This window comes from Syngnathus typhle, linkage group LG3 (genome assembly GCF_033458585.1).
Source record: "Syngnathus typhle isolate RoL2023-S1 ecotype Sweden linkage group LG3, RoL_Styp_1.0, whole genome shotgun sequence".
Classification (NCBI taxonomy): Eukaryota; Metazoa; Chordata; class Actinopteri; order Syngnathiformes; family Syngnathidae; genus Syngnathus; species Syngnathus typhle.
In genome coordinates, this window is record NC_083740.1 from 21101186 (window position 1) to 21114887 (window position 13702).

Genomic DNA, 13702 nt, shown 5'->3' on the forward strand with positions numbered 1-13702 from the left:
GAGCCATTTTGGGGTCTTTACATAAAAGACAAATGGAAATGAAATATATATGCCAGTGTGTATATCTCAGCATGCACCGCGCGCTTCTTCTACGGAAGAAAATGAAGTCGGCGGCCGCTTGCCGTCGTTGCGAGATCTGTCGTGCAGGGGTGTACAAACTTTTTGCTAAGTGGGCCAGGTCTGGTTTGATGAAAATGTACAGGACTGTCTCAGAAAATTTTAATATTGTGATAAAGTTTTTTTACTTTCTGTAATGCAATTTTTAAAAAAAAGTCATTGTCACGAGTGGGCGCCGCCGGCCGCTCAGCCACGCCCCCCTATCACCGTGATCACTGGCACCTGGCACTGCAGTGCTCATCAGGAGGGCTATATTAGCGCGACCAGCGCAACTCCAGTTGTCAGCTTGTCTCGTCATGTCCTTGTCCGCATTGATCTTAGAAAGCTTGACTCCCCGTTTCCTGGTGATTCGGTCTTTGTCTTGTCAGTCTTGTCCCGCTTTTGCAGCAGCAGTCGCTCGCTTCAGAAGCGTCCTGTCAGCAGCCCGCTCACGAGAAGCCCAGTCGAGTGCTACTTCCCCTAGATCAGTGGTTCTTAACCTTTTTCCTTGTTCGCACACCATTCAATTCACCAACCAGTTCTTGCACCCCTAACCCTAACCCTAACTAATTATTATAATAATAATTGGTTTACTTTTCAGCTATAAGGCTTAATTAGTAGGGGTGTAACGCTACATCGATACACATCGATTAATCGATATAATGCTCTACGATTTATTGGCATCGATGCTAAACGTAAACATCGATTTATATCGCCGTGTTTGACCTCGGACATTAGACGCGACTTTATTTTGAAATCCAGTTCATTGTTGCTTGCTTCCTCTTTCCGGGAGCAGTGCGCCCGGCGTTGTTGTGTTGTGAGCAGAGCAGGCACGTGAGACGGGAGTCGACAACTAGTACGCGGCTCCTGGGCTGGTGCTATGGCTAGTTTTCAAAAAGACGAGGAAATTTGCTCCCCTTTAGGCTTCAAGTCATTCGTTTGGAAGCACTTTGGATTCCAAAGAAAAGATGGCTCAACGGACATGACGTGCAGTTTTTAAATCCTGCCATGCGGTGACCAAATATTTAGGGAGCACAAATCTCGCCGCACATTTAAAGAAAAAACACGACATAAAAGTTCAGTGTTAAAATAAGCACTTTGTATACTACAATACTCTTGTAATTTCCTAAATAAAGAGTTTGCAGTACCTTGTTGATTTTCCGTCTGGATTGTTATAAATCAGGATATTGTTCTATATTTTTGATTTAAAAAAAAAAAAAATCGATCGTAGAGCACTATATCGTGATATATCGTGAATGAATCGCAGCAGGCTTTAAGATATCGGCAAATATTGTATCGTAGTTCTTTGTATCGATATGATATCGTATCGTGACAAATCCCGCGATTTACACCCCTACTATATATTGCTTCACAAGATGGCGGCGCGTGCATAAGACCTCTCTCTGTCCCGCCCAAACGGTGTTTTGTTCGTCAAATGAGTGTTTGTCCGGCAGTTTTATGTGTTCGTCTTGTCGTACTGAGTCGTGCTACAGGCAGGTTCTGCTCGACATCGGCGAAAGCGAGTTTTGTCGAGTTCTGGACTTTGATGCGGGGACATTAAAGGAGCTCAGACTGCTACGTCCTGAAGCGTCGCCGGACTCGTCTGCTATTCCTCCCCCGGTTGGGGAGCGACGAAAGCGGTGTGCGAGGAGGCTGAAGAGGGGCAAGCGTGGGGGCGTCCGGGCCAGGCTGGCGGCCAACCCGGCTCGCCCGGCCGTGCCTTCCATTCTTCTGGCGAATGTTCGATCGCTGGATAACAAAATGGATTACATTCGCTTGCTGAGATCTACAAACCGGACAATGCGTGACTGCTGTGTGCTCGTGTTCACTGAGACTTGGTTGACCGTCAACATTCCGGACTCTGCTGTACGCCTGGAGCGGCTATGGTGCTATCGGGCGGACCGGGCCATTGTACAAGGGGGAAAATCTCGTGGAGGTGGAATATGCATCTACATCCTTGACGAATGGTGCCGGGATTCTGTAGTGGTATGCAAGCACTGCTCGCCACTGGCGGAGTTTGTGATCATTAAGTGCCGTCCTTTTTACCTGCCAAGGGAATTTACCGCGATTCTGCTGGTCGCGGTTTACATCCCGCCTTCCAATATCGAAGGCGACAGGATCGCGGCTCTTAGTGAACTGTACCAGGCTGTCAGTGAACAACAGACAGCGCACCCTGACGGTTTCACCATCTTCGCTGGGGATTTTAATCATGCTAACCTGAAGTCTGTTTTTCCGAGGCTTCACCAGTGTAGCTCCCTCGTCAATCAGGCGTACAAGCAGTTCTTCAAAACGGGCATTTATTCAACTTCTCCACACACATGCCGTGAGAACTAAAAGACATAAAGACTATTAACATAAAACGTTCTCACAGAGAACAATAAACGTTACACACAAAATAACTTAAATCTGCTCATGCACTTAAAACACATTCGTCATGTTCTTGCTAACATAACATAGCATGGCTAACATCTAAGGATTACCTCATTGCCGCATTTGCTCGAGGGAGAAAACGAAGAAAAACGTAAATCCTGACAATACAGGTCTTCAAACTCCGGTTTCAACAATAAACAAAAATGCTATCAGAAAGGACACAAAATAAGCATTTCTTGCGTTCTTCACCACTTGCTTGTTCAAACGGAAAAACGTCGCCACCCGGTGGCTCAAAATCAGACACTCTCGCCCTTGTGTCACTCTCAAAAAGGAACCGCTAACACAAAAACTAAAATTGGTTCCCACTTAGAAACAGAGCTTAGCTCAAAACGTTCAGTGCATTTTCTTATGGCAGCTACACTCCCACCAAATCACTTGTGATTTCCTTCAACTATCTGAGATGCGTAGGACTAAGAGAAAAAGGGCAAGTATAACTGAGGTAAGTATAATTAAGGTAACTATAACTAAGGATTAGGTCATAAGCTAGCTGGCGCTAGGGAGGGGCTCTAGAGAGGGTAGACTGGAGGCTCTCATTCTGCTTCAAGCAAGGTCACAGTCTTATGTATAGGTCTCTCCAGGTAGGTTTGCTTGTTGACTCGTTTTCCAGTGTCATTTAGTTCTGAGTCGCTGATCAATAACTGTATCTTCCTCACATGACCATCTTCATTTGGGTACACTTGTGTGACCTTAGCCAGCTTCCATTCATTTCTTGGTGTATTTTCATCCTTTATAATCACTATATCATTGATCGTGATTTCTACTTTTCTTTCTTCGAGACTCGTGGCTTCATTGATTCTTTCTGTCAGACCCTTGAGCTCTTTGACACGTCGTTTGAGTCTAGCGATGGCTTTGACTAACATCATCCAGCTGGAGAACTTCTGGAAGCAATCAAGCAGTGAGTCTTCCGTCGTCAAGGTCTTGCCTACGAAGGCCTTTCGAACTTCAGTGTCTTCTGCTAACATCTCTCCCACCTTGATGTCTCCGCTGGGCTTGACTTTGTTGGCCTTGCTCTGCTGGGAACGGTCCTTGTGGCGCTCCTTGTCTTTGTGCCTGTCCGAATCTCTGTCTCGCTCCCTCCGCTCCCGATCCTTCTCCGGCATCCTCCCCGCTGCCTCTTCTTTGGATTTTGTGAATGAGGACTTGCCACTTTCAGAGAGAGAAGACTTCTTCTCCTCCAGAAGTGATTTCAGATTGGAAGTGGAGGAAAGCGTCCCATCTTTAAGCTTGTCTTTTCTTTTTCGCTCACAGTCCTTGGAGCGATCGGATCTGCCGTGATCTGAGCTTTTCTCCGACGGCTTCTTCTTGTCGTAACTCGCGCGGTCCCTCTCTCTGTGATCCGTATCGGAGCGCTTGTCTCGACCCTTTCGGCCGTCTTCGTGCTTCTTGGCGGCGGACAGAGGCCCAGCTCGCTCTTTTTCCTTCCAGCGCTCCAACTGACTCTGCGGCTCAGCTCTGCTGGCGTGCTCCAACTTGAGCTTTTTTTCCTTGTCCGGATGCCTTTTCTCCATTATGGATAGAAAACGTAGATCTTCCTGTGAGATATGAGCATCTTCGGCTACTCTTTCGTTGAAGTCTGATTCGAGTGCCTTAATGACTTCTGGTGGTGTGATAACTTGTTTCACAACGATCCTGTGGCTGCTTCCAATTGCATCTCCATAATCGACGCAGGGATCTGCACAGCCAACTATACTCCAGCCCAAGTCTGTTCGTTGAGCGAAAGGCTCATTATCCTTTCCTGACACCACTTCTCTGGGCAACAGGGCCTGAGAACAGTTGTAGCCTATGAGCAGGCCAATCTCACAGTCACATAAAGGAGTGATCTCTCCAGCAAGGTGCTCTAGGTGAGGCCATGATCTTGCTGTCTCAGGTATGGGGACATGACTTAGGTTTGCAGGAATAAACTCTCTTGTGTAGGTTACTGGGAGAGATATTTTCCTTGTCTCATTATAACCTCTGACCTGCAGTCCAGTTAACTTCTGACTCTGGATGACGGTATCTTTGGATGACATCGTGGAGAGCTTTAATTGCACAGGCTGTTTCTTTGTAACTAACACGTCTGCCGTTTCTTGCAGGATAAAGGTGGTGTCGCTTTGGTTGTCCAATAGAGCGTATACGAGCACTTCCTGCTCTGGATTACTTGCTGTGGACAGCCATACAGGAACAACTGTGGAGGAATAGGTGCTCCTCTTGTCTTGCACCACTCTGTTAGCTGTTGCCTCTACTGGTGTCTCTTCTTTCTCTTCAGACTCTGATAAGTCTTCCCTTTTCTTAAAGCGTCTCCCACTCTCCTTTCTTTCGCCATCCTCTTGTTCTTTCCTATCGTCTTCCCTTGGACGATTTTCATGTAGACATGTTGGATGCTTCCTTTTGCATGTCTCACAAATACTTCGCTTCTCACAGTTCTTGGACTGATGTCCTGATTTCAAACATCCAAAGCAGAGCTTGTTTGTTTTCACAAACTTGACTCGTTCTGCAGTTGTCTCTTTCAAGAACCTTCGACATGTCTGTAAGCCATGATTTGACTTCTCACAGAATACACATCCTTTAGCATCTGTTTTCTCTTCAGAGCTACTTGCTAGCACCTTAGCACCAACGCTTCGTGTTTTTTGTGGCTTCTCCTTTCCACCATCTCCAGACTTCAGAGCGTGAAGGGAGGTAATCGGATTACAAGCTATATCGGCTTCCTCTGTGACGAATTCCACGAACTGATCGAAGCTGGGGAAAGTCTCATTTTCCTTTTCCATCCTGGTCACCCTTCGGTTCCATCTTGCTGTAAGCCAGTCGGGGAGCTTGGAGAGCATTCGTTGGTTTTCACCACAGTCGTTAAGGACCTCCAGGCTCTTTATTTGCGACATGGCTGCTTGACAGCCTTGAAGGAAGTCTGAGAACTCTCGTAGCTGAATGCTTTCCTTGGGTCCTATGTTTGGCCATGAGGCCAGCTTATCTCTGAAAGCCTTAGCAACCATAAAGGAGCTTCCATATCTTTTTTCCAGGACATTGAGCGCTGTCTGATAGGCTGCATCTGTTCCCAGAAGGAAGTATCCCTCAATGGCTTTCCTTGCTGGTCCACCAACATATTTTTGTAGGTAGTAGATTTTTTCGTTCGCTGGTATATTCTTTCTGCCTATCAGCGTTTGAAAGGACATTTTCCAGCCCTTGTACTTTAGTGGATCTCCACTGAAAACAGCAGGCTCTGGTGCTGGGAGACGGCTTACACTGAAGGACTCTGCTAGTACCTTGGCGAAATCAGTTGTGCTATCCTCTTTGGGAGTAGTTATAGAAGATTGCATCCTTGTGATTAATTGTGGCGTGACAGCAGGTTTTGAGTCGAATGTAAGCCTTTCTCGTTTGGGCTTATAATCCTTGAATAGATCCAGCAAGTCTGAGGTTGATCCTTGTTCTTGTTTATACACTTCTAGTTTGGCCTTGGCGGCATTCATCTTTTTTATGGTCTCTAAGCGTTCTATCTTTCTGCGCTTTTCTTCCAAGACCTGTTTATTTGCAGCACATTCTTCTTCTTGTTGTGCAAGCCTTTGTCTACATTGCTCTTCTTCTTGTGCACGTTCCTTTTTTTGTCGCACAAGCCTTTGTCTGTACTCAGCTTCTAGGTTTCTGAGTTCACGTTCCTCACGCTCCACTTGCTCTTGGACTTCCAAAGTGGCTTCATTTGCGGCTAATTCTGCTGCAGCTTCACTTATTTTTGAAGATTTACATGACGATTTACTTGAGAGTGATGATCTTGAGCTTGCACTGCATGCTTCTGATACTCCTAATGAGAACACAGAGCCAGTCTCAAACCACTCTATTTCTTGCTCGTTATCTTTGTCTTGGAGATGGTTCCAAGCATGCTCTAATATCTGCCTTGAGACAGTGTCGCAGGTGTCTGTTCGACGGCGTGTCTCTTTATCAGGGATTATGCATTTGCGCAGGTCTTCGTACGCCTGCTGTACATCATTTGATGCTTCTTTTATCTTGTTGATGAGAGTTTGTAGGTTCTCTTGAGAAGAGGCTCCCTCTATCTCCTTCCTTGATTTCTTAGCAAGAATCTTCCACTTGTCATAGGTACGTGAGAAACGATGTTGGAGACCTTTGAGTTTAGTCTCTTCGAGTTCTTGTCCCTTCTCAGTGAGCCTTCTCGATCTTTCACTTCTTCTTAGTGCATCTTCTGGGGCAGGTTGTTTGCCTTCACTTATTTCAGTCTCCCTCTTAAGAGTTTTATCTGCTTGCTCACTATCCATTTTTAGGAAGTCTCATGAACTCAGTATTTATCTGATTTACTAATGTAATGATGTTATAGTTTTATCACTTGACTACAGTAGGCTATCTTGAATTACTACTGACTCCTGTAATTTACTTTATCAACCAACCTGTCTAATATATTGACTAAATGTACAATAAACTTAATTTTTCATTGCAATGACTTAATCACTTAAATGTTGTTCTACACCTTTGAATGTTCGCAAATGAACTTGTTTTCAAATGCTATGAATGGTCGTTCACACCTCAATCAGACATTACTAGGTGCAAATAAGCACGCACTTAAACCTTACAACATGCACACATCACCATAACATTGCACAATTTAGCACTTGTAGGTCCCTTTACAGCAATTGAGGCTAGTCCACCTTTAAACATTTAACTTGTTCAAATGTTTTACTTATTGTTGACTGGCACCCCAAAGCTCTCTGGACTCAGGTAGCTATTTGTGTAGGCAGGTGAATGTACAGTCTCTTATCTGTCCGATGGAAGAGGTGAGTGAAGTGACTTGCTTGTAGCTCTGCCGAACACCGTCTTGTTCTGGCGCCGGGCTGGTTGAGTTCTCACTGTAGCTCCCTCGTCAATCAGGCGTACAAGCAGTTCTTCAAAACGGGCATTTATTCAACTTCTCCACACACATGCCGTGAGAACTAAAAGACATAAAGACTATTAACATAAAACGTTCTCACAGAGAACAATAAACGTTACACACAAAATAACTTAAATCTGCTCATGCACTTAAAACACATTCGTCATGTTCTTGCTAACATAACATAGCATGGCTAACATCTAAGGATTACCTCATTGCCGCATTTGCTCGAGGGAGAAAACGAAGAAAAACGTAAATCCTGACAATACAGGTCTTCAAACTCCGGTTTCAACAATAAACAAAAATGCTATCAGAAAGGACACAAAATAAGCATTTCTTGCGTTCTTCACCACTTGCTTGTTCAAACGGAAAAACGTCGCCACCCGGTGGCTCAAAATCAGACACTCTCGCCCTTGTGTCACTCTCAAAAAGGAACCGCTAACACAAAAACTAAAATTGGTTCCCACTTAGAAACAGAGCTTAGCTCAAAACGTTCAGTGCATTTTCTTATGGCAGCTACAACCAGCATGTTAATTTTCCTACGCGTGGCGACAGGTTCCTGGACCTGGTCTACCCTTCGCATAAAGGAGCTTTCAAAGCCGCCCTCCTCCCCATCTTGGACTTTCTGACCATATCACTGTTATGCTTTTGCCCGCATACAGACAAATAGTGACCGTTTCTTTGCTCGCTTCGACGCTCAGAACAGCACTTGCCCGCTGAAGGCCACTCCCCCTTCACACGAGCTGCCCCTGTGCCTCTCCGCCGACAGCGTGAGGAGGGCGCTTATATATATATATATATCAGCGTGAAAAAAAGGTCCTACTCCCATTTCCTATGAAAGTGATACTTCTTCCATAGCCAGCTGCCCCACTCATTTTTATACCCTTTCTTAAGTTTAAGAGAAAAAACAGGGTTCTGACAATTGGAGGGAACCCGCGAGCTAGCGTGTTTGTGTTTTGTTGTTAGCGCCGTTGTTTGTACACGCGTCAAGTGCGAAAAAAATGTGTGCCAACTCAGTAAGCAACTGCAAGAAATATCTGACTTCTGTGTTTGCCAGCAAGGTTTTTCCCACCAAATATTCAATCATGTCTTGTTAGGGGTTGAATACTTACGTATTGCAAATTAAATACATAATGCAAATTCATTTTTATTTTTCATTCGATAAATTTTTCTCGTATGTGTTTTTATAATGTTTCTATCACAGTTAAGATGGAGCTGTCATAAAAAATCAGAAACTCTCCATTCATTTTTCAGTATAAAATTTTTGAAAAACTGTAGGGATCAAATACTTATATTTTCTACACTGTCATCCTCTAACCCTACTTCATTGAGAAGCGGGATTGAGATGGTTTCAAGATGTTTTGTTTTAAGATGCAACAACAGATATATTTGTAGTATAGAAAAATAAATAAATCAGTTCTCTGTATTGGTCATTCAAAAGTAGAAATGATCTATTTTCTGTATCGAGTGAAAATTTTCACATCATACATTTTTCACATCACTAGTAATGACAATTTCTTGAGTACTAAAACTGGGCATTCAAGACATGTCAAGTTACCAGTGTGCTAAATATAAACAAACACACAAACACACAAACAAACAATAAATAGATAGATAGATAGATAGATAGATAGATAGATAGATAGATAGATAGATAGATAGATAGATAGATAGATAGATAGATAGATAGATAGATAGATAGATAGATAGATAGATAGATAGATAGATAGATAGATAGATAGATAGATAGATAGATAGATAGATAGATAGATAGATAGATAGATAGATAGATAGATAGATAGATAGATAGATAGATAGATAGATAGATAGATAGATAGATAGATAGATAGATAAATAGTCTTTTGTTATTCTGGAAATTGACTGTTTAACCATGTCATGCCAGGTGATCTGACTGGGTTTGGGTGGCAGGATATATTTTCCTTCCATTTTGGTGTCTCTTCAGAATTCAGTTTCGCTGAAAACTTTCATGAACCTAAGCTATGATTGCTCATTAGGGACAACAATAAAAAAAACAAGGCCAACAACATTGCAAAAAAAAAAGGCAACTAGGGGGCTACAAAACATCATGCTGCAAGTTTGAGACCCCTGGTTTAAATATTGAGGAGTAAGGACAACTGAGTTGTTATAAACAGAAATCCAATTTAAACCCCATTTTAAATGGATACAATACACCATTCCCGGCCAAAGACATTGATTCCAAACTTGTTTGCTGAGAAACTGAATAAAAATACCCCAAATAAAACAACACACTAGACAAGAGTGAAAATACTCATTTGTTTGTTTTCCATGGTAGTTGTGTAAATTATCCAAAGGCACAACCATCAAATAGAAAAATATTCTTCCAAAGGGGGTCATCCAAAGGTCATGCAAAAGTCCCTGACCCCAGTTCTTGCACCAATTTTCTGTTCTGCAGTCTAACTTTAGCCATTATGTCCCACGTCAGTCTTTGTCAGGATATGAAAAAGCCTCTCAAACTTTCCACTTTTTTTTGGAAGGACTAGGACTAGGCTAGGTCAAGGACTAGCAGATTCACCAACAATTTTTACCCTACAGTGGTAGTCACATTGAATGCCGCTAAACGTAAATGATTATGTCCGTGTATGTTCTTCTGTGGGTTTTTAGCTTGTATTTTTTTAGCTTTTTATTCTATTTATTCTATTTATTTTTTTATCTCATGCGCTGATCGGTTGGCACTTTTTAAATTTCATTGTACGTGTGACAATGACAAATAAAGATCTATTCTATATTCTATTCTATTCTATTCTTGTCTCTCTCCATCAACATACCAACTCGATTGCCAGATAAACCCTTATCAATAGGTGATTGATTGACAGCTCCATCAGATACAATGACGAGACAACCGGGAAGCAAATATGTTCTACTTCTAGGTATTGTTGTTGTTTTGAGAGACAGTAGGACATATTCTTAATAAATTCACAGAATATCCAGCAGTTTGGCCAAGAGAAGGTTATCAAAATGCCCGTCTTTGATTGAGATGCCACATAGTTTATCCAGATGCGCCTGTAAAAGTGAACGCTGCAGTAAATAAGAAATCAAAAACGTTGGTATAAGAACCACATGATTGGCAGACTATAAAAAAATACTAACAGTCATCCAGTCAAATAAACCTGTTCTTTAAATTACCAGCAGTTGGGCTATAAAATGAATATTCATCCACTTCCTGAATTATCTCAACTTTGATATAAAAATGGAATGCTAGCTCATTGTGTATGAAGTACTCACAATGCTTCAAACATGAGCCCATTCACAAATTTACACAACGTTATAATTTGACAAGTAAAGTAACTACTTCAGCCCCTGCACTGATGACACATCATCAGCGGCAAGATTCAAGAATTGAAGTTCTACAAATCAATGTATGCAATGCTGCAACAGTACCGCTCGAATAGTTCCAGATTTAGCTTCTTTTTTTCAGATTTTGATTGTCAGAACTAAAAAATTATACAATGTTATAGGATATTTAACATCAGGAGATGTTTTTTAGCCCAATAAAATGTATCTGTTATCCATTGCCATTCAACAATCTGCTCAAAGACTTGCTATTGTTGCGCCATCACTGTGTTTATTCCACGTTTTGTTAGAAACAAATACCTTCTTTCAACCCACATTCTCACAAAGGACAACATGTGGAAACAAAATATAGCACTATAAAACATGAAAATGAAACAGTTTCTAAGCACTGTCTGATGGATGTATTCAAAGATGGTATTTCATTTTTTTAATTAATACTTAAAATCCTACCACTAATTTGGCTAAAGACATTCATATAGGTATCATTATGCTGCATATTAACTTTGAACTAAAGATGATAAAGGGGTTCACAAAGCAACCAAACTTTCTAACAGATGTCGTTAAGACAGATGCTTTAGTTTGGGCGTCTCATTTTTAAATGGAAAACAGATCAAGTGTTTTCCAAGATTAACACAAAATGTGAATGATGTTTTTAATCATGGTGAACCATGGTAATTCTTAACATTGTATAGCTTAATAGCAGCGTAATGAGAGCGCAGGATTACAAAAAGTATATAAAAAAACAAAACTGTTATTTCATACTGATTCATTTCTGTTTCTACTGACCGACATTTGGCAAACTAGTTATTTTCTATAAGACTCTTTATTCGCCTTATTTTTTGCAGAGCAAGACTATACTACAGCAGCAATTGCATACAAACAGCACTCTTTAAGACAAAAGGGCTGTATTTGTAATAGTGAATTTAAGACTAACATTTTTTACCGAGTAAGACTATACTACAGCAGCAATTGCATGCCAACAGCACTCTTTAAGACAAAAGAGCTATATTTGTGATAGTGAATTTAAGACTTACATTTAAAATGGGAGATATCTAATAATACAGTCAGGTACGTATGTTGTGTTAATTTACCCTTAAATAAACTGTCATTATAAGGTCTTTAATTCAGTGCTAGCCATTTTCAGACCCTGCTTTACCCTAACGCATGGGTTGAGGATACCTGGAATTACATTTCTCCACACTGAAAATACATATAGTAAATATCTTTAGAACTGAGTTTAATAAATACAACAAAAACTCTGCCTTGAAACGAGTAAATCACGTGGGGACGGGAGAAGTGAGCACGTCATGTGCTCAACACTGCTAACACTATGACCACGATTGTGAGTGATGCGAGTCACCCCGCTCACTCTTTGTTCGAGCTTCTGCCCTCTGGGAAGAGGTACAGAAGCCTGCGCTCCCGCACCTCCAGACTCTCAAACAGCTTCATACTCCAGGCTGTTAGGATCCTGAACTCGCTCCCCCGTTCTGCGTAGCGTCCTGTACTTTTACTGTCTGGACTGTCTGACTGCACACTGGCTCTTATTATTTATTATTTGTTATTACTCTTATTTATTGTTTGTGCCTTTTTGTTTATGATGTTTTTTACTTTTGCGCTATGCTTGCTGGCTCCGTTATTTATTGTGTTATCTGTTTATTTATTATTTATTCATCACTCTTCCTATTGATTGTTAGAATTTTTGCCTTCTTGGTTTTATATTGTGTCGCGTACATGTATGTCTATCGTGTTATGTGTCTCGTCACCGTGGGATAGAGAAAAACGTAATTTCGGTCTCTTTGTGTGTTGTGACATGTGGAGAGATTGACAATAAAGCTGACTTTGACTTTGACTTTGACTTTGATAAATTGAAACTTTCTTTGCCGGTGGAAATGAATAAATTCGGATTTCTTTTCTTTTTTCCTTCTTTTTCTCTCTTTTTGCTAACACCTCAGGCGCGTTCAGAAAATCGCACCGATGCCAGTGCACGACACTGCGAGTTGGTGTGCTCTGAGAGGAAGACTGCACGGGCTCCGCTTCCATCAATTTCCTAAGGCACCAGCACAACGTGTCTACAACGCTGAGTGTACGCACTGGCAGTCAGTTTTTGGTGCACTCGGAATTTCCGAATGACAAAATCAAGCAACGCACAGAATTTCGAACGGTCAAACTTGAAGGAGGGTTTACTCAATATAGTTAACGTGACGACCACATATCACGCTTGGTCCAAAGTTGTTGTTTTTAAATCCTGGTTATAGTACGCAGAGTAAAATGTACTTAATAAGAAACCTTTTCGTGTCCTCATGGTGATGTAATTTTTATTGTTTTAAATCCAAATTCCCTATCTTTTTTCAAGGCAGTTTTTTTCAAACGGCAGCTAAGGGTAAAAAGAGCTCAGATTTCATCACTTTCCATGTAAACAGGTGGTGGTTTATTAAATTCAAAACACAGATTACATTTTATAATTAGCATTATTTACATTCCCACCACGTTCTTCACTTCACAACACGGACACCTTATCATCACAGTGACGTCTCAACATGTAAACTACATATATACACCCCAGCCCAGAAAGAGCCAGAGAGACAAAACTTTTGCAGGTCGACACTACAACGACACAAACACTGCGGAGTGTACTAAGAAATATTATGTCTTTTGGCCTCAGTGGAGTGGCAGTTTTGCTCTTCCAAAAGGCCACATTGCACATAAATACGTATATTGAGTTAAATAAAGCTGCGAGCAAACTGACTTCTCATTTGTACAGAATGTGTGGGATTAAATTTGTGGCCCAAAGGACGAGTGGTTCTAATATCTTCAGGTAGTCTACTTGTGTTTATTTTCATTAATTAAAAGAGAACAAACCTCAAGGTTTTTTTTCTGGCATCCCATGCTGCTAATAAACCATCTATTAAAATTCAGAAAATTGATTGACATGCAGAAGCGCTGTCCACGATTTAACCTTCACAAACCTGACGTGCTAATTTAGCCTACTGACATTGG

The 13702-nt window shown here is 41.6% G+C and overlaps 2 protein-coding genes and 1 long non-coding RNA gene across 3 annotated transcripts in view; all 3 read right to left on the reverse strand.

Annotated features, from left to right (window-relative positions):
* Positions 1–2376: 2376 nt before the first annotated feature.
* Positions 2377–7199, reverse strand: LOC133151890 (uncharacterized). Its single transcript, XM_061275290.1, has 2 exons — positions 2577–7199; positions 2377–2426 (listed from the first exon to the last, which is right to left on the reverse strand). Exon 1 carries the CDS (start codon positions 6762–6764, stop codon positions 3057–3059), a length of 3708 nt encoding a protein of 1235 aa, XP_061131274.1. The 5' UTR covers positions 6765–7199; the 3' UTR covers positions 2377–2426; positions 2577–3056.
* A 184-nt stretch (positions 7200–7383) lies between these two features.
* On the reverse strand, positions 7384–7862 carry LOC133151892 (uncharacterized). Its single transcript, XR_009714013.1, has 2 exons — positions 7584–7862; positions 7384–7433 (listed from the first exon to the last, which is right to left on the reverse strand). It is a non-coding gene; the product is annotated as an uncharacterized LOC133151892 (long non-coding RNA).
* A 5248-nt stretch (positions 7863–13110) lies between these two features.
* Positions 13111–13702, reverse strand: part of LOC133151478 (heart- and neural crest derivatives-expressed protein 2-like) — a 6121-nt gene continuing 5529 nt past the window's right edge. Inside the window, exon 2 of the mRNA XM_061274557.1 lies at positions 13111–13702. This exon is cut by the window's right edge and continues 453 nt beyond it. The gene's annotated coding sequence lies outside the window, so the exon portion shown is untranslated.